Source organism: Coloeus monedula (genome assembly GCF_965178545.1).
Source record: "Coloeus monedula genome assembly, chromosome: 16".
NCBI classification, from domain to species: domain Eukaryota; kingdom Metazoa; phylum Chordata; class Aves; order Passeriformes; family Corvidae; genus Coloeus; species Coloeus monedula.
The window spans coordinates 8,496,585-8,516,264 of NC_138796.1; the positions used below are offsets into that span (position 1 = coordinate 8,496,585).

Below are 19,680 nucleotides of genomic sequence, written 5' to 3' on the forward strand. Positions count from 1 at the left end.
GACCCACACAGGCCTTGGAGCTCCACTGAGGAGCCAGCTGAGCAAGGAATCTCTACGTGAGCCCTGCTCCAGCCAGCATCTGCCTTCCCTTCAGGTGCACGTTCATAGGAAACCAGGACACTTACGAGACCCACCTGGAGACATGCAAGTTCGAGGGTCTGAAGGAGTTCCTGCAGCAGACAGACGATCGCTTCCATGAGATGCAGGTGGCAATGGCCCAGAAGGACCAGGAGATTGCCTTCCTGCGCTCCATGCTGGGGAAACTCTCCGAGAAAATCGACCAGCTGGAGAAGAACCTGGAGCTGAAGTTTGGTGAGTCTGCACCAGAGGAGCTCTGTGGTCAGAGCTGTAGGACAGGGCAGCTCTTTGGGTGGTGCATTGCAGGGTTGCTTTCCCTGCTGATTGCAGCAGTGTGTTCTGAGTTGGGTGGCAGTGGGTGCCCTCTGCCTGTTCCCTGGGATGCCATCAGTGGCTCTGCAGTGATTGTGGGCCTGTCCCTCTCTTGCAGATGTGCTGGACGAGAACCAGAGCAAGCTGAGCGAGGACCTGATGGAATTCCGCAGGGATGCCTCCATGCTGAATGTGAGGGGGGGCCCTGGGATGGAGTTAGCTGGCTCTGCTCCTAACTAGGCTTCTCCTGCAGTGGGGGGAGGCTTTGGGGAGAGCCTTCTGCTCCAAAGACTGGGCCTTTTACAGGGGCATTGTACCCTCTTCCCTGCCTGCAGAAAGCAGGGAGATAAGCAGATCCAAGCAGAGTGAGGACAGTATATTCTGAAAGGTATTTCTGGGCCTGTCTGAATACTGAAGAGTTTAGTGCAAGTCTGAGGTGCTGTCAGAGTCCTGTGGTCTCTGGAGGGAGGTGACAGAGGGATGGTGGCAGTCACAGAGTCATAGAGGAGAGACCTCTGGTCAGAGGATGAGTCGGCCACTGAGGAAGGACCCTCTGGGAGTCAAGAAGACAAGAAGGGTTGTAGCAGTGGAGGGGACAGTCCCAAAGCCATGCCCAGGGCAGGTTGGCCTGGATGGCTTCGCAGCTCACGCAGCTTGTTATGTTTTTCAGGATGAGCTCTCCCACATCAATGCTCGGCTCAACATGGGCATCCTTGGATGTGAGTATCCCTGTGGTCCCCATTCCATCGGGCTGGGTGTGGGGGACGCCCAGGGAGCCCTCCTGGGTGCTGTCACAGGTGTGCAGAGCAGCAGCACTGCTCTCCTTCCCTCATCTGGCTCTCTTTTCTGCAGCCTATGATCCTCAGCAGATCTTCAAGTGCAAGGGGACCTTTGTGGGCCACCAGGGCCCCGTGTGGTGTTTGTGTGTGTACTCCATAGGAGACTTGCTCTTCAGTGGCTCCTCAGACAAAACCATTAAGGTAAGAGCTTCCCTCTTCTGTGCACCTTCTGCATTCGCACATGGAACAGAAGCTGAGCTCATTTGTGGGGTGGGGGGATGTTGCTTCCTAAAGTTTCCTCCAAAGAATCAAATGATTCTTTGTGATTATAGTTGGACAAAATTCTCTGCAAGGAAACATTATGTGACAGTAAAATTGAGAGACAAACAGAGATCTTTGCAAAGCCCTGATTAGAATCTCATTCCTGCAGCTGCTGGTTTTGCTTTATGTGGCGTTTAGGGTATTCAGGACTATTTCAGCTTCTGATTTTATGTTCCTCTGTTATAAAAAGTCATCTTAGAACAAAACATTTTTCCCTGATCCAATGTGTCCTTTCCCTATTTTATGGCATGTTTGTTTTTCTTTGTCCTGTTTTCAGTAACTCAAACTGACAGCACTGCCCCGGTGCAGCCTCAACAGCCCTTCCCAGTGTCACCGTGGTGGCTGCTGGCCAGGCTGGGGACCCTCATGGGCTGCTGTGACTAACCCTGCCAGGAGCAGAGCTTTGGTTTAGTTTCTAGCTTTAGTTTCCTTGGTTCTAGAGCCACATGGAAGAAAATGGATATTGCAATACTTTAGGCAAGGAGAGCAGATTTCTCCCCTGTCCTGGCTGCTCTGGGCACCACATTCCCATGTTCATCTTGAGAGAGCAGTGTGTGCTCAAGGAGAAAGCCATTGGCAGTGGCAGAGGAAGCTGTGCTGTGCCATTGGAGCCCTGGGATGGGGTGGGAAGTGCTAAAGCAGGAGCCTGAGTGCTGCTCCTTTGTCTCAGTGTGTTGTGTTGGCCTGGGCTGAGGGAGGCAGAGCTGATTCCTGCTGCTGTCCTGTGTCTCATTAGCTTCAGCCTGACCCTCTGCAGTGCATTCCTTTTCCTAGCCAGGCCTCCCAGGCCTGGGGGCCTGGCAGGCAGTGCCCAAGTGACAGCCAGGCAGTTTCCTGCTCCGGGTGCTGACATCCTGCCCGGGGCTCCAGCTGCTGCCTTGTGTTTCCTGTTAGGTGTGGGATACCTGTACCACATACAAGTGCCAAAAGACCCTGGAGGGTCATGATGGAATTGTACTGGCTCTCTGCATCCAGGGGTGAGTGGGGAGGGACACCTGCCCCTGGGGAGAGTGGGGACAGCCCCTGGGGCTCCTGAGCATGCCCTCACAATTCCCATCCTCTGTCCTGCCTGTGCCTAGTTATGCATGAGAGGCTCATCTTGCCTCTTTACTCTGGAAAAATGGACAAAGAGTATGTCTCTCTGGTTTCCTCCCCTGGTCACCAGCGGGGTGCTTGGCTCCCTGCTCCAAGGGCCAGTCCAGCCTGGTCTCCCATGGGAGCTGGGCCTGCTCTGGGGTGGGTGTGTGCAGCCTTGGCCCAGCAAGGCCGTGGGGCTGCAGCTCCTGTCCCCCCCAGTGCCTGGGGACAAGCTGGGACCCTGCACATGGTGCTGTCCCTCGGTGACCCCGCTTTGTGTCCCGGTGTCATTGCAGGAACAAGCTGTACAGTGGCTCTGCTGACTGCACCATCATCGTGAGTACGGGGTGTCCATGCCTGCTCTGCAGCCGGGCCTGTGTCCCTCCTCTGCCAGTGCTGTGGGACTGATAACCCTCGTGGGCTCTATCCACTGCCTGCACTCCTGGCTTGGGTTTGGGGGTTTCCAGTGGGCTGGGTTTCCCACTCCCAGCTCCTGCCTGAGAGCAGGAGGCTGGTGCTCTGAGCTGGGCAGGGCGGTTGATCCTGATCAGCCAGGACAGTGGCTCAGACAAGTGACCTGTGCTGCCTGTTGTGTCATTCCCTGCCTCCAGAGGCAGAGGAAGGGCCTCAGCACGAGGGGCCTGCCCTGCCCTCATGGGTGCTCTGCTTTGGTGGGTTTGACAGTGCTGGACTTGATCTTAGAAGGCTTTTCCCACCTAAAGCATTCCATGATTCTGTGATTCCTCTTTGCAGGTCTGGGATATTCAAAACCTGCAGAAGGTGAACACGATCCGAGCACACGACAATCCTGTTTGCACTTTGGTCTCCTCACACAACATGCTCTTCAGTGGCTCCCTTAAAGCCATCAAGGTACAGCTCAGGGGCTCCTCTGGGGCTGGTTGGGCACCAGGAGTACAAACTCTCAGGCAGAAGTGTCCAAAGAGGAAGAAAGTGGCATTTTGACCTGTGGGTGACCTTGTTGCTAAGCTCTCCTGAGCCACAGAGCAGCCAGCACTGCAGAGGTTTAGCCCATGCTCTCTGCTCAAGGCAAAGCTGTTCTCTGGCTGCAAAAACGCTGTATTTCTTCCAACTCTGTAAACCTGAGGCTGCAGCTGGAGCATCCTGGCAGTTCCTGAGCGTGTGTGTCCTCAGACCCCCAACAGACCTGCCCAGACCATTGGGAATTGTGCCTGGGCTCCAGAACGGGCTGGAGATTCAGGCTGCCTGTTTTGCAACCGCCTCCAAAGGATCTTGAGTCTGCGTTCCCTACCTAAAACATGCAGAAATCAGGGAACAGCTTTTCAGGCTGCCCTTTAAAGCCTTGGCTGGATTCCCGTGGTTCTGCTTCCAGCTCCTGGTGAGACAGCTTATGGGCCTGTCCATCTGTAAGAGGACTGTGCTCTTTTCTTTATTTGGGGCCTGCAGTGGTTCAGCTCTGGATAGGGCTCAGGGCTGGAGCAGCCACACAGCACAAGGAGAATTTGGGGCCTTTTGGGTTTGTCATCCCTGGCCACTTCCTGCCAATGAGCCAAGCGGGCTCAGAGTGGGGGGAGTGAGATCTGCCAGTCCCTGCGTGCCAGGGGTGGGAGAGGAGCTTTGTGGGAGTGGAAGTGCAGGGCAGTTCCTTGCAGCTGTGGTTTAGGTTTTGCAGCCTGTGGCTCTGCTCGGGAAGGGTCTCTGCCAGCAATAATGCAGGCTCCAGGCTGGCTCCCTCAGAGAATGTGCCTACTCAGCAGTTCACTGGGTTTTGTCGGCAAGTCAGTGGGATCAGACAATTCCCATTAGGCAGGAGAGCTGGCACAAGGATCCCCACAGGAGCTGTGAGGGCCTCGGGCAGGGGTGAGCACTGCTGTCCATGTCCTCCCCAGCCCCAGTGAGATTCCTCTCCATGTGTGTGGTTTGTCCCTGCTTTCCACAGGTGTGGGATATTGTGGGTACTGAGCTCAAGCTGAAGAAGGAGCTGACAGGTCTCAACCACTGGGTGCGAGCACTGGTGGCTTCCCAGAACTATCTCTACAGTGGATCTTACCAGACCATCAAGGTGGGACCCTGGCACTGGTGACACCCTGAGCCACCTCTCCCTGTGCCTCTCTGTGCTCTGCATTGGGGCAGCAGAACCAGAGGGAGCTGCTGGGGTGTGAGAGCACTGCTGACATGTGGGATTTTCCTGTGCTGATTCCATCTCTGCAGGCTGGGCCTTGGGGGCTGCTGGGGAGGCTCACTGGGATAAAGTGGGGCCTCAGCCATGGCGCCTCACGGCTGCCGCAGCCTTATCTGCGCTGACACTCCTGCTGATAACGGGGGAAGGTCACTGTCTGGCTGCAGAGTTACCATAAATCCGTGTGAGGGTTCCCAGTGCCCTCCCTCCTCTGTGCTGGCTCAGGTTTTGATGAATAGTTCACCTCTCAGCATCTGGTGGAAAATTGAAAGTTGCCCTTCTTAGTGTTAATGAGTCCCTGTTAATTTGCTTGCATCGGGTTTTAGTGCTGTCAAGGACTGGGCTCTGTGTGTATGTGTGTGTGCAGTCACACACAAAGGGTGTAAAGTCTTCACAACCTTTCCAGCCTGGATATTCAAAGTTGGGCAGCTAAATAACACAGCAGGGATTTGCTCGTCAGTGCTGAACATTCCCAGCTGGATAGATTTGTCCCTAAAGGTGTGATCTGGGCACACATGGAGCCAGGCTGACTCTGTGTGTGGCAGAACGACTGGAAGGGATCTCCCGTCTGGAAAAGGGTCTCATCCTGCCTTTGCTCCATCTCTCTCAGATCTGGGACATCCGGAACCTGGAGTGTGTGCATGTGCTGCAGACATCAGGAGGCAGCGTGTACTCCATCGCCGTGACCAACCACCACATCGTGTGCGGCACCTACGAGAACCTCATCCATGTAAGGCTCGGCTGAGATGGGCAGCTTGGCTTGGGAATGGGGGAGAGGGGTGTGGGGATGGGCACCTGGCTCTGCCTGTGCCCTCGGGCACAGCACCCCCCTGGAGGAGTGCATGCAGGCGGAAACACCTCTCAGAGGGGAGCTCGGTGGCGTCAGCCCAGTGCAATCCCCAAGCCCAGCTCTGTCCCACAGGTCTGGGATATCGAGACTAAGGAGCAGGTCCGCACGCTGACCGGGCACGTGGGGACAGTCTATGCCCTCGCCGTCATCTCCACACCCGATCAAACCAAAGTCTTCAGCGCGTCCTACGACCGCTCGCTCAGGGTATGTGTGCGGGGCTGGGCGGCTGCACCCAGAGCCTGGGACAGCCCAGGGAGCCTCGAGGGAAGGGCGGGCAGGGATGCCCAGCCCTCCGTGTCACGGGACCTCTGTGTGTCACCTCTGTCACCCGTGACACACTGCATCCCTGTCCCTCCCAGTGCTCTGGGCTGTGCTCGGCTCACGCTTCCCCATGTCCCTGCAGGTGTGGAGCATGGACAACATGATCTGCACCCAGACACTGCTGCGCCACCAGGGCAGTGTCACCGCCCTTGCCGTGTCCCGTGGCCGCCTCTTCTCCGGTGCCGTGGACAGCACTGTAAAGGTGGGTTTCCTCAGGCTCCTCCTGAATGGTTTGGGCTCATCCAGTGCTGGAATTAGGACATGAAATGAGTTAGGAGCTGTCTTCGAAGTGACAGAAGGGTGGAGCCAGGTGAGGGTTGAGCTCTGCTCCCAGGGAACAAGTGACAGGACAAGAGGACGTAACCTCAAGGTGTGCCAGGGGAGGTTTAGGTTGGACATGAAGAATGTCTTCATGGAAAAGGGTTGCTAAAGAAGGGGCTGTCCAGGGAGGTGGTGGGGTCCCCATCACTGGAGGTGTCCAGGAAATGACTGGACATGGCACTCAGTGCTGGGCTGGGTGACAAGGTGGGGATCAGACACAGGTTGGATTCGATGATCTTGGAGGTCATTTCCAACCTTAACAATTCTGGGATTCTATGAAACAAGGGGATAGTTCTCCATGGGTGGGAGTTTTCCCTCCTGACAGTGTTGTGGATGCTGGCAGCCCAAAGGGAAGCTCCATGGGGGATGAGGAGAAGCCCACAGGGCTGCTCAGGAGTCACTGCCCGCGGTGCCGTTGTCTGTCTGCAGGTCTGGACGTGCTAACAAGAGCGTCACACGAGTCCTGCACACTGAAAGACCAAAAACTCTCCCCTTCATCGGCCTGTGGGTGACCACACCACTGAAACGACTGCTGCAGCTCCTCCTGCACCGACCACTGCCTGCTGCTGCTGCCTTGGCTGGCTCCCCCCTGGACCCCAGCTGGCGGCTCTCCGGACGGCTCTGCCCCATGGACACTCCAGGTGTTCCCTCAGATCTGCCCAGATGATTGGAAAAGAGGAAGTTGTTCCAATGCCAATGCCCTTCTCTGCCTGTGTCCCCCCAGCTGGGGACACCCCCAGGCTGCGGCTGGGGCGACACTGAGCCTCGGGGCTTGGGGCCAGACGCGTGCCCTTGGCCAGCGCCAGGACCGGATGGATCTGCGTGTCCCAGCAGTGACACCGGGAGGCTGGGCCTCTGTCTGTGGCAGGACTGAGCTTTAGGCCATACCCTGGGTGGGCACCCGACCCCTTTCTGTCTCTAGTATTTAATTTTACTGCCAAGGCGCCGGGCTGATCCATCTGGGAAGAGGTGTTTCCTTGAGTAGCCAGGTACGATTTTTATGCCACAGCTAGTTCTCAAATCAAGTTCCACAAGCCCATTGTTCACCACCCTGTAATAATGGTCTCCACATTAAAGACAAAAAGCCTCTGTTGCATTTTTACTCACATTTTCTACTGTTTTTAAGATTGTAATATAGATTTGATTATTTCTTCATTGACAATAAAAGCAGAAAGAGTTGTTCCTGCCCAGTGTGAGTTATTGCAGGGAGCCAGCAGCCAGCACTGGCTTCTTGGGGTAAAAATTGGGGTGTAGGGCCCAGACACCTCAACTGGGACAGGTCCCAGCCAGGCCCCAGCACCCCACAGAGGCACCCAGGGGTGCCCTTGGACCGAGCGGCACAAACACCCGGCACAACACCGGACACCCGGCACACCACGAGGACTCAGGAGGGCTCGGGGACACAAACAGTGGTGGCAGCCCGGCAGGGGTTTTATTTTTTTATTTTTGTTTAAATATTTGTTGCCAGACTTGGTATAGGAGCAAACGTCTTCACAGCACCACGAGCCATCTACAATTCAGAATAGGAAGAATAAAGACGAGTAGAGGTGAAATCTAAGCACAGAAGAGCAGGGAGCAGCACCAAGATGCAGAGCTGGACAGATGGGATACGATACAGAGTCCATAACTTAATCATAAAAAATATATATATGTATATATCCATCATGTAGAACTTTATGGATTTTTTTTTTTTAGATACATATTTTTTTTTCTTTTCAACAGATATTTTCAGGCGGGTGATTTATTTATTTTTTTTTAATTATTTTTAAAGTCTTTTTTTGTGTTTTGTTGTTTTTTTTTTTTTTAAAGAAATTTCAAAGTTGTGCCAAACACATCTGGATCAGCGACCACAACAGAAGAGACAGGGGAAAGAGGGCAGGGAGGGAGAGGGAAGAAGGGAGAGACCACTCTACGTCTCAAGAAAAGAAAGGAACAGCAACACTTTTGTTTGGAAACCACAAGCAAAAAATGCATTCATCAGGACTCAAGCGACTGAACCAGACTCCAACTCCAGTTTATACAGGAATATACAGCGGTGCATCCCGCAGGACACACGCGAGCACACGCACCCCGCGTGCACACCCACGCACACCCACACACACCCAGACAGAGACCGACAACAAAAGCAATAAAAAGAAACAAAACCAAACCCTGAAGACACTCCAAAAGAAATGAAACACCTCCAGTGTAAGAATTAACAAAACTTCCATAAAACAAGGCACATCCTTTGAGTTCGTAACGGTGGAAAAAGAAAGACGCGACACTGAATCCCAACGGAAAACCTGACCAGAACCGCTCGCACGTACCTTCCACCCAGAGAAAAGGTAAATATTGTGCTACTCTTAGAATGAGTTTGCCACAAGACACACAGCTTAGTATAATCTAATAGTTTTTCTCAAGCTAAAATCCAGTTTTCTCTTGATTTCTTTTAAACTGCTTTATATATAATTGCTAATATTTTTAAATCTTTTAAATATATATTTGTTAAAGTTTATTTCTTTTTATTATTTTGGGGTTGGGGGAAATCTCCTTTATATCTTTTTTTATTTATTTTTTTCCCCTCCAATAAATTAATACTTTTTTTTATAGCTTATCACCGTCCTGTCCCTGGACAGGGAGGGGCCAGGCAGGGGCACGTCCTGCTGCCCCTGGGGCCACCGCCAGCCTTGCCCGCCCCCGCCAACGCCGACCAAGAAAGAAAACAAGGTTTAAAAATCAAAATTAAAAACGGAGCAAAGAAACCCAAGTGCATTTGCCCGCCCGGCCCCGCCACCAGCAAACGCCATCGGTGACACGCGGCTGGCAGAGCCACCGCGCCGGGCAGGGCTTGTGCTACATTCGGGTCGCGGTGACCCACGGCGCCGGGGCTGGCAGGGCGCAGGCGGCCACCGGACAGGTGAGTCAGGAGCCCCCCGGAGCCCCAGCAGCGGTTCGGTCCGGAGCGTGTTGCTTTGTTTCTTCTGTTGGGTTTTATTTCTGTGGTTTTTGCTTTTTTGCTTCTGCAAAAGGGAGTCCTGCCGGAGCCGGCGCCGAGTCCGTGAGCACAATCCTGAGGTATCTTCTTCTTTGTGCAAACCCCGAGGGACGGGATGTCCGGGAGGGGACGGCTGTACAAAGGGGACGGGGGGAGGGCGGCGGGGCCGGGGGGGTCGTGGATTGTTGTGCCCTTGTGCCCACGTAAGCCCTGAGGTTCGCGGGGCTCTGGCGCCCCTCACTCCAGCATGGCATCCAGCTGGTCCGCCAGGTCGTCGAACATGCTGCCGATGTCGTCCAGGATGCTCACGGTGCTCTTCGACTCCACGGCTGAGCTGGGGAGTGACAGAGACGGGTCAGGGCAGTGCACAAGACAGGGACACGGCACAGCCTCCTCCACCCCACGGCACGGCCCACCTGCCCCTTTGCACTGCAGTGCCCAGCACTGTGTCCCCAGTGCCATGGCACAGTGTTCTGGCTCCATGTCCGCAGTGTCCCCTCTCCAAGACAGGCCCCAGTGCACCCACATGCCTAGGTTCCCCTGCCCATGCTGCTCCAGCAAGATGTCCTTCAGTGTCACCTCCCCAGTGCGGTTCCAGCCAGGGTCCCCTGATGCTTCACCAGTGTCCCCCAGCATCACCCCAGCACCATCCCACTCCCACCGTGATGTCACAAGCCTGACCCCTGTGCATGGTCCTTATGGCACCGAGTGGCCTCACACCCTCCCCGAGGACCACCACCCACCCCTGCACCCCCTTACTCTGCCGCCTGACTGTCCTCCTGCTTGATCTTCTCCTCCACAGCCTGCAGCGCGGCGGCCAGGGACGCGCTCGTCTCCTCCAGCTTCTGCTGCGCCAGCTCGGGGCCGGCACTGTCGACGGACGGGCTGGCGATAGTGGAGCGCGGCGGCTTCACCGGCACCTGCTGGGGCTGCGCGCCGGGCGACAGGGGCTTGGCGGGGCTGGAGCAGAGCGAGGGCGGGGTGCTGGAGGGCTTGGCCGCGGGGCTCAGCTGCCGGGCGGGCGACGGGGCCGGCGTGGAGCTGGCGCTCACCGACTGGATGGCGGCGTGGGGCTTGGGGGGCTTGGGCGCCGTGGGGGGCGGCGTGGGCTTGGGGGACACCGGGGGCGGCGTGCCATGGACCCGCTTCACCTCTGCGGAGAGAAGGGAGAGGGGCAGGAGGGCGGCGGGGCCGGCTGGGACCCCCGGCGTCCGCTCCGGGGAGCGCCCGTCCCAGGGGCCTGGCGGGGCACCTACCTGGGCTGCCGGGGCTTGGGATGGGCACCTTTTTGGGGACGGGCACCGGCGGCCCAGGCACCTTCTGAGGCGGCTGCGTCAGCACAGGCTTGGGGGACACCGGCGGCTTGAAGGGCTTCTTGGGCTCGGCGGGCGGCGGGACGAACTCGGGGCCGTCGGGGCGGGCGGCGGGCGGCGGGGTGGGCGGCGGCTCAGCCCCGCTCAGCTCCGAGGCCGGCCGCCGCTTCACGGTGCCGGTGCCGTTCTGGTACACGGCGAGCGTGGCCGGCTCCAGCGCCGGCTCCTTGTCCTTGGCTTTGGGCCGGCGCTTGACGGTGTCGGACTCGGTGAGGACGAAGCGGACGCCGTCCTGCTGGCTCTGCCTGGCCCGGATCCGCCGCTTGAGCGTGGCGCTGGCCTCCACCTTGGCCAGGTCCCCGTGGCGGTGGGCCGGGGACAGCCCCTCGCCCGTCTCGACCCGGGCCGGCCCCAGGGGCCGCGGCCGCTGCTTGATGGTAAGGGTGCCGTCCTCGGCGAAGGGAATGCCGTCGGGGGAGCCGCCCCGTTCCACCCGCAGCCGCTCGCCGGAGCCGTCGGCGGCCGCCTCCGACCGCACGCTGTCGGCGCGCTCGCGGCGGGCGGCTGCCACCAGCCCGGTGACGGGGCCGCTGATGGTCCGGCGCCGGTTCACCACCTCCCCGTCCAGCCCGATGGCCTCCTTATGCTTGACGGTGGCCAGGACGGTGGCCACGCGGGCGCGGTCGGGGCTGCCCGGGGGCGGGCCCGGCTGTAGGTAGTAGCCCTCGGGCGCCTTGGCCGGCGCCGGCCCCGGCCCGGCTGCCACGTGTGGCTTCTGCAGCGCCAGCCCGCGGGCCCCGCCGCCGATGGAGGACATCTCCAGCATGGCCGCGATGCTGCGCACGCTGCCGGCGCTGCCCGTGTCCACGCTGCCGCCCAGGTCGCTCGCCCGCCGCTGCTCCCGGCGGCTCTCGCCCTCGGCGCTCGGGGCTCCGACGGCCGCCTCGCCCTCACCCTCCTTGGGAAAGTCCTCGGCCATGCCGGCGCTCGAGATGGCGGAGCTGGAGCGCTTGGGAGGGGGCGGCGGGGGGCCCTTCTTCTTGGGGCGGACGGCGAAGGACTGGCTGCGGTTGACGTTCTTGTCGCCGCCGGCGGGTGCCCGCACCGAGTGGCTGCGGCCCACGCGGCGCTGGACGGTGGCGTAGGGCCCCGCGTCCGGCACCAGCAGCTCGTCCCGCTCCTGCTCGCTGTCGGAGGCGGCGTAGCGGTTCAGGCTGTGCGCCCGCTTCTTTGGCCTGCCCGGCTCCTCCTCGCCCTCGCCGGCCGGCGGCAGGCACAGCACGGGCACCGAGACGGGCAGGACGGGCACCCCCGGCGGCCCCGCCTCGCCCTCGGCGGGCTGCGGCAAGACGTAGGCGAAGCCTCGGTGCGTGGGCGACTGGGGCAGGGAGCGGGGCGATGCCGGGCGCTCGCCGGGAGGCAGCAGCTGCGGGGTGGGCTTCACCTTGGCGGTGGCGTGAGGGGCCGCCGGGCCTTGTGGGGACGAGGGTCGTGCCTTGCCGGGGGTCTGCGGCGGCGTCAGCTGCCCGGCGGAGGCTGGGAAGGGCTGCCGGGGTTTGCCGGGCACTGGAGGCACGCTGGCGCGCTTCACGGGGTGGCCGTGCCGGGGCGGGCGGCTCTCCTTGGGCGGCGCAGCGGGGCTCTCCCCGGCCCCCTCCGCCAGGTACTCCTGGCTCTTGGAGATGGCGGCGGCGGGAGGGCCCCGCGGGCCGTCCCCCAGCAGCTCCTGCGAGCTGCTCATCAGTCGGGCGCGGCCGCCCAGCCCCGGCGGCGAGCGGTAACCGGGGGCCGCGGGGTTCGCTGCCTTTTCGGGGGGTTCCTCGGGGGCTTCGCCCGTCATGGCCACCTGCAGCTCGCTGCTGAGCTCGCTGTCCTGGAAGGTGCTCATCTTGGGTGACTGGCACTCGGGCGGCTCCGGTGGGGGGGACTCGATGGCCAGCACCTCTGGGCACGGCCCCGATGCCTTCCTCTTCAGCGTGCCCGGCTCATACTTGCCCAGCTCAGCGCGCTGCAGCTCTGCCAGTTTCTTCACCGCCAGCATCAGCTTCTTCTGGTGGCCTGGGGGCGGCACATGCCATCAGTGTCACTGCCAAGGCCACTGCAGCCAGTGCCGCGCGCGGGGCCTTACCCAGCTTGGTGATGCCGATCTCCTGCAGGTCTTCCCAGGTGATGTCGGTGATGAAGTCGATGTTCTCGTAGCCATTCTCCACCAGCACCTTGTAGTACTGGGACAGGCCGATCATGGAGAGCCACAGTGCCAGGTTGGCCTGGGGTGGGGTGTGGGGCATGGCTCAGCACCGGCTGGCAGCAGGGTCTGGCCCCGGCACCCCAGGCACCACAGCACCCATGGCACAAAGGAGATCCCATCTTGCTGGGCGATCACAGCCCCAGGAGACTCCCCTTGTCCCTGTGCTGTCCCTGTGCTTCACAAGCATCCTGGGCCATTCCCAGCCCTATTCCCATGGGAAGCCTCTCACTGTGCCCAGACACTGGGGCAGGAGGGGTGTCGGGGGACACGGTGTCACATCCACAGGATGACAGCTGACACCAGCCTGATGGTCCCTAGGGAGGTGTCAGGAGGGGACATGGGCATCTCTGGAACCATGGAGCCAGCTCCCACCCTCATCCAGTGCCACCCCTCCCTGGAAGGGACCAGGAGGAGGGGACTCATTGCCAGCATGGATGTGTGGCTTCAGTCCCCCTGGCCCTGCACAGCCCTCACCGGTTTGTACTCGGGCAGCCACTCAGGGATGTTGAGGTTGTTGATCTCGGAGGCGATCTTCTTCCTGTGCCCCGGCTTGGTGACACCAATGGCCGTGAGGTCCTGGGGCAGAGAGGGCGGTCAGTGATGCCCGGCTCCGGCTGTGCCCCCCTCCCACTGCCCCCAGCCTCACCTCCGGCGTCATCCGGCTGATGGTGGTGATGTCGTAGCCAGCATTGATGAAGTTGGGTGCGTAGAGCTGCAGCTGGAACTTGCAGAGCCACTGGTACACGGCCTCGGAGCTCTGGAGTGAGAAGGACAGATGGATCGGGGCAGCTCTGGGGATGGGGACCTGCCACTCCTGCCCATGTCCCCCAAGCTGTCCTTACCACATGCTCCCCACGGCACCCAGCGCTCCCCGCTCACCTTCCCCTCCGACGGCGGCTCCATTTTCTTCAGTTGGGGCTCAGCAGGGGGCTGGGGGGCGTAGGGGGAGCTGGCCACACTCTGAGACCGTGATGAACCTGCCGGAGGGGCAGTGGTCAGCGGGGCCGGGGCTGCCACCCCTGGCCTCTGGCCAAGTGGAAGGGAGAGCCAAGCCCTGCCCTGGGCAGGATGCCACAGCCACACCCCCAGGTTGGCAGGGCCAAGGCAGGCATCAGAGAGTGACACCCACCCCAGCGCAGCAGCCCGGAGCACCCCGTGGTGCCCTGCACAGGGCTCTGCTCCTCGGGGATGGGCAGGCGAGCTGTTCCACCCAGCGCGGCCCCGAGCAGTGGGACCCAGCCAGGCCTCTCCTCCAGAGCGAATGTCCCTGGTGCCCAGGCAGCATCCGGAGGGGTGCCTCTGCCCAAAACCCTCTGGCCCCACTCCTCTGGCCTTGCCACCAACCAGGCGGGCTGGCACGAGTGGTTCATCCCTTGGTTCCCTGCCACGGTCATCCCTTGGTGCCCACCCTCCAGGGTAAGGAGAGCTGCCTGGAAATTTTTGCCTCATATTTCTGAACAGAATGAGCAAGAGAAGCTCCCTCCCCCCCACCAGCAACTGCATCTTCCCTGTGTGTGTGCGTGTGTATGTGTGTGCATCCTCCTTGTGTGTGCATCCTTCGGGCATCTGCATCCCACTCGCGTGGGCATCCTCCTCACATGTGCATCCCTCTGCCGTGTGCATATCCCTCACGTCTGCATCCCACTTGCGTCTGCATCGCTCCAGCATGTTTCCCCCTCTCCCTGGCAACGTCTGCACCCGCCTCCCCGCGTGTGCACCCCCCTCCATGTGCGCGCCCCCTCCCCTGAGTGCATCCCCCTCCCCAGGTTTCTCTGCCCGCAGCCTCCTCCCTCCCCGCAGCCCAGGCAGCTCTGGGCATCCCCCCCACGCCCACCCCCATGTGTGCCTCTCCCGTCTGTCCCCCCGTTTCCCAGGCACGTGCCACCCCCGTGGCGTGGGCACCCCCGCGGCGTGGCCATGCTCCCCGCAGCCCCCCAGACGGCGGTGGCGGGGGGGGATCCCGGCTCGGGCTCCAGCAGGGCTGGCGGGGGGCCAGGGAAGGGAAGGGGCCGGGGAGCAGCGGTGCCCCCCCTGCCCGCCCCATGCCGCCCCCCGCCCCCCACGGGCCCCCACTAACCGAGGCAGGAGAAGGCCTGGCAGCAGCCGAAAGGCGAGAGAGTCATTTTTTACCCACACGTTTTTCTTCTGGCGACGGGTGCCGTGGCAATAAAAAAAAAGACAAATCCCTGGATCCACGGCACGGCCAGGGCTCCTCCTGCTCCGGCAGCCGGGCGGCCGCAGCACGCACCTGCGGGGATGTCCTGCGCCTTGGCCGGCCCATCGCCCACGGCAGACTCTTGCGCAGAAGCCTTCTGGGAAAGGACCGTTGCCAGCAGCTGAAAAACACCCCGAGAAGGGGGGAGAGCAGGCAGGAGTGAGGCGGGCGGAGGGGGCCGGCGGGCCGGGGGGTGCGTGTCGCGGGTGTCGCAGGTGCCGTGGGTGCCGCGGGTGCCGCGGGTGCCGCGGGTGCCACCAGCTCGAGCGAGGGTGGGCAGGGAGGGTTGCAGCAGATTTCGGCTGCAGCGGGGAGAGCAGGAGCCGCGGGTGCAGCAGATGGTGCTTTGCCAGCAGCAGGAGCCCACGGCACTGCCGCACCCCAAATCCAGCCTGGTACATGCCCAGCCCAGGCTGACGGCACGGGCTGTGGGGTGCCCTGTGCCCATAAGACGGAGCCCCCCTGGCTGGCAGCATGGTGTGGCTCAGGGGCACGTGGGCATGGCAGCCAGGGTGCCGGGGGACGTGGGCTGACGGGTGCTGGGGTCGGTGGGCTGGTGGGTGCCGTCGCCAGGGAATGGCACAGCTCAGGGGCAGTGCACACAGTGCAGGGGGCTGTGTGCCAGCGGCTGTGTGCCAGTGGTGTCAGGGCAGCGTTCGGTGCAGGGTGTGGTGCTGGTGGCAGCAGGGTGTGCTGTGCAGTGCAGTGCAGTGCAGTGTGCCAGTGCCTGGTGCTGGTGGCATCATGCCATGCTAGTGGCAGCAGTGCACTGGTGGCAGTGTGCCGTGCCGGTGGCAGCAGCGTGTGCAGTGCAGGGCAGTGCAATGTGCCGGTGCCTGGTGCTGGTGGCAGTGTGCCGTGCTGGTGGCAGCAGACAGCAGTGCACTGGTGGCAGTGTGCCGTGCTGGTGGCAGCCGTGTGTGCAGGGCAGGGCAGCACAGAGCGCAGTGCAGAGGCCCCTGCAAGCGGCAGCAGAGACACGGCACAGCAGCCCTGGATGGACCTGTGGAATGTTTTGCCAGGGGCTGAGCCCAGGCCCAGGCAGCAGTCAGGGGCCAGGTGGAGGGAACACGCTGGTGGCCACTGTCGGTGACAGCGTTGCTGGTGGCGCACAGGGTATTGATGGGACTGCACAGCACCCGGTCAAGCGTCAGTCCCAGCTGAGGTCAGGGCAGGCAGCAAACGCTGCAGGACTGCAGCCAAGTGGCACAGCAGCTGGCACGGCTGCCTCGGGGCTCGCCTTACCTTGACGCCTTCGGAGCCAGCGTGCAGGGCGTGCGCCCCACTGCCCGCGCTCTGCCCGCTCCCCGAGCTGCGCGCAGAGGCCACGCTGCCCGTGCTGCCCAGGCTGCTGCGGTCACCACCTGCACAGAGAGAGGAGAGGCTGTCAGGGCTCTGAGCCCTGCCGTCAGGGGACGCCGTGGTGTGGCCATGCCCCACTGGAGCCACTGCCACGTCCTGGCACGTGCTTCCCTTCCCAGCCGGTCCTAGCCATGTGCTCGCCGTACCTGCGAAGGGTTTCCGCAGCACCCAGATCTCCTCAGTGGGGGCTGGTGCGGCTGATCCGCCCTGTGACGGTGACAGGTGGGACGGGCTCATGTCGGCCCCACGGGACCCTTGGTGGCAGAGCAGAGAGAGCGGCTGTCAGGTGCGTGGCTCCATGCTCGGGCTCGCACAGGTTTGGCACAGGGCAGGTGACCATGGCCCCAGGACTGGCACTGCTGGACGTGGGAACAACCCCACTGGGAAGGTGTGGGGACCCCGGCTGTGTCCGTGCCCAGGGATGCCAGAGCCATCCTAGGGCCCTGTCCCACCCCAAGCTGGCAGAGGTGACAGTGACCAGTCCTGGGCCCCTGTCATGCAGAGCATCCCCTACCTACCACCAGCCAGGGACAGACCCACAGTGGGGTGTTCTGGTGCCCTGGTTGAGCCCGGACAAGGGACAGGGACTGTGTCATCCCTTCACAGAACAGGATGGGGACATGACCAAGTGCAGAGAGCAAAGGGAGTTGGGCAAACTTCAGCAGTGGGGACCAGGGTCCCTACCCCACTGTCCCCTGTCCCAGGTAGTGCTGGCCATCTCCCTGCAGCTGCCTGCACCCATCTGGGGGGACACGGGGGCCATGCAGGGCCAGGCACTGGGTGCTGAAACCCTGGTGACACACAGGGGACACAGCGGTGGATGAGAGGACCTGGCCCTCCTCTGGGGCACAGCTTGAGGGTCACCCCTGGGCATGGCTCTGCACCATCTCACTGTGTTGACCACCTCTGCCAGGTCCCACTTGCACCAGGGACATCCAGCTCTGAGCCCAGGGGGTAAAACAGCATCAGATGAGATAGACAACCGCCCTACAAGGCCAGTGCTGCAACAGCCCCACCACAGCTCAGCCACTGCCCTGCCAGCCATGGGGCACTGCCAGCCCGCAACCAGCCATGGGGTGTTACCATCTCACTGCCAGCCGTGGGGTACTGCCACACTGCCACCATCTGTGGGACATTGTCACCCCACTGCCAACAAGGCCAGTTCCGTTCACGGAGCTGCTCGCTCCATCAGCACCGACCATAGCAGGGGACAGGTGTTACAAGGTGATAAAGTCACTGAAGGAGCACAGTGGGGGACAAATGGCCACACCAAATCACACTGGGACATCCCTGAGCTGCATTTGCCACAGTCACACCACGAGGAGCCTGGGCTTGTGCAGTTCTGTGCGACCCCACCAGGAGAGAAAGCCCCGGGGAAAAGGAGTGCTCCCTTGTCCCCAGTGCCAGCACGGCCACTCGGTGCTCCCCAACACAACCTCCTTCGCACATGCAAGGACCCCTGGCCCCACCCATCAAGGACTGCACCCCTGCAACCCCCTGCTCCTGGGTGCTCTCGGCGCACAGACCTGCAGCATCCGTCACCTGCCTTTGTCACGGGGATGGTCCCCAGGGTTCAGGTGGGCTCTGCCTGCGCTGAGCCAGCCCCAAGAGCATCCCCTGGGAAAGCCCCCAATGCCGCAGCCCCTTCCAGCTCCACGTGCGCAGTTTCAACCTGGTCAGAGCTGGGCCCTGCAGGGAGGCTGTGGCTGGCGGAGGGTCCCTGTGGCACCACGCTGCCAGCTCTGCCCAGGCACAGGGCCATGAGTGCTTTGGGGGTGCCCACACACCCGGACAGGAGCGCAGAGGCCGTGGGCAGAGCACGAGGACGCCGTGGTGGGGAGGGTGGGATGTGCCGTGGGCACACAGTGTGACAGCGGCGCTGGAGCGGGGGTGCGGGGGGAGCGATGGCACGCGTGTGCCACCCGTGTGCCCCCACTGCCCCCGCTGCAGGCATGCATGCGCATGCACACGCTGCATGCACACACACACGCCCTGCAACGCCCTGGCGAGGGAGAGAGGCTGAGCAGAGAGAAAAGACTCGACACACGCTTTAAAGGAAAAGAAAGGAAAATCCATGGAGAGCACGAAGCGAGCGGTGAACTACCTTGTCCATAACGCGGCTCGTCGGCACTGCTAGGGGAGAGCCTGTGATAGCCAAAGGAACTGAAAAGAGTCTGATGGGAATGTGGTGGTGGAGGTGGAGGTGGAGGCAGGGAATGGAACGGATGGGACGAGGCGTCACCGTTTAGCACAGCAGCCCCGTAAGCCGGGAGCGGGATCTTTTGGAAGTGTTGGGGGATTGTTACAGTCTCCCATGAACCTGATAATAAAACATAACAAGAGACAAAATGAAAAGAATCAAAATAATAGAGACATGCTCAGCGCCGCCAAAAAAAAAAAAAAAAAAAAGAAAGAAAAAAAAAAGAAAGGGGGGAAAAAAGCAGCAAATCAAAAAAACAACCAAAGGGACATGGAAAAGCCAGAACCGAGACCCAACCGATGCCGAGCCGAGCTGAGGAGCAGCAGTGGGAGCTCAGCACACGCACAGCCTGGCGCAGGGTACGGACACGTCCCGACGATCTGACACGGACACTCGGACAGCCCCATGTGTCAGCTCATGGGGGTCTCACAGTCAGGCTTCTGGGGTCCTGCTCCCTGCAGAGCCATCCCAGGGGAGTGGGGCTTCAGTCATGGCCAGGCCGGGGGCGGCAGCACTGGCCCCCCCGTGTCTGGCTGGCCGAGCCCTCACACAGCACTTGCGCCCCATGCTACTGCCCCACTGCAGCCAACGGAGTAGCTACAGAACCCCACGGCCTGCTAAAACTGCTGTGGGCCAGCTGCAGCCCAGGAGCCACAGAACACAACCCAGGAGCCACGGACCACAGCTCAGGAGCCATGGATGGCATCCGTGGTACTGGCACACGACCCATACCTGGAGGGTGGTTCTGCCCCTGCCTGTCCAGCACCCGGCGCCTCCAGGGCCACTGTGGATTGTCTGGCAGCCGCTTGTGCTGCCACTCCCTTGAGATACTGTTCAAGTGCCACTGTTCCCTGCCCATGTCCCCATGGTGTAGCTGCCCCCAAGATCCACTCCCAGGGGTGGGGTGAGATGGTTGATGTGGGGCCTTTCAGCGCTGCCTGCAGAGGTACCAGTCCTATTGGAACACTCCTGGCAGAGGGCGCAGCCAGGGGACATCCTGAGGGGCTGCACAGCCCACCAGGAGCGTAAGGGGATGATGATGGGAATGGGGACAGGGATAAGCAGCCACAGGGCAAGTGAGCAGGGGCCAATCCCTGAGATGGCCCCTGGCTGGAAAGACAGTCTCTGTGTGGCAGCATCAGCTCCCTGGC

The 19,680-nt window shown here is 61.1% G+C and overlaps 2 protein-coding genes across 5 annotated transcripts in view; one reads left to right on the top strand and one right to left on the bottom strand.

The window, feature by feature from the left end:
• The window catches only part of TRAF7 (TNF receptor associated factor 7), a 29,363-nt gene extending 22,049 nt beyond the window's left edge, over positions 1 to 7,314 (top strand). For all 4 annotated transcript variants that reach the window (XM_082292266.1, XM_082292267.1, XM_082292269.1 and 1 more), the window contains 12 exons: positions 95 to 312; positions 509 to 582; positions 1,061 to 1,109; positions 1,243 to 1,370; positions 2,385 to 2,467; positions 2,864 to 2,903; positions 3,321 to 3,437; positions 4,486 to 4,608; positions 5,336 to 5,455; positions 5,648 to 5,779; positions 5,979 to 6,098; positions 6,647 to 7,314. In XM_082292266.1, the coding sequence (XP_082148392.1) occupies positions 95 to 312; positions 509 to 582; positions 1,061 to 1,109; positions 1,243 to 1,370; positions 2,385 to 2,467; positions 2,864 to 2,903; positions 3,321 to 3,437; positions 4,486 to 4,608; positions 5,336 to 5,455; positions 5,648 to 5,779; positions 5,979 to 6,098; positions 6,647 to 6,661 (1,219 nt within the window). In that variant the 3' untranslated portion in view covers positions 6,662 to 7,314. The remainder of the gene's footprint in view (positions 1 to 94; positions 313 to 508; positions 583 to 1,060; positions 1,110 to 1,242; positions 1,371 to 2,384; positions 2,468 to 2,863; positions 2,904 to 3,320; positions 3,438 to 4,485; positions 4,609 to 5,335; positions 5,456 to 5,647; positions 5,780 to 5,978; positions 6,099 to 6,646) is intronic.
• A 2,091-nt stretch (positions 7,315 to 9,405) lies between these two features.
• CASKIN1 (CASK interacting protein 1) overlaps positions 9,406 to 19,680 on the bottom strand; it is a gene marked incomplete at its 5' end in the record, with an annotated part of 28,140 nt that continues 17,865 nt past the window's right edge. Inside the window, 11 exons of the mRNA XM_082292104.1 lie at positions 9,406 to 9,525; positions 9,951 to 10,344; positions 10,448 to 12,562; positions 12,633 to 12,771; positions 13,227 to 13,328; positions 13,399 to 13,509; positions 13,632 to 13,729; positions 15,001 to 15,088; positions 16,213 to 16,331; positions 16,476 to 16,583; positions 18,434 to 18,649. Of these exons, the coding sequence (XP_082148230.1) occupies positions 9,429 to 9,525; positions 9,951 to 10,344; positions 10,448 to 12,562; positions 12,633 to 12,771; positions 13,227 to 13,328; positions 13,399 to 13,509; positions 13,632 to 13,729; positions 15,001 to 15,088; positions 16,213 to 16,331; positions 16,476 to 16,583; positions 18,434 to 18,649 (3,587 nt within the window). The 3' untranslated portion in view covers positions 9,406 to 9,428. The remainder of the gene's footprint in view (positions 9,526 to 9,950; positions 10,345 to 10,447; positions 12,563 to 12,632; positions 12,772 to 13,226; positions 13,329 to 13,398; positions 13,510 to 13,631; positions 13,730 to 15,000; positions 15,089 to 16,212; positions 16,332 to 16,475; positions 16,584 to 18,433; positions 18,650 to 19,680) is intronic.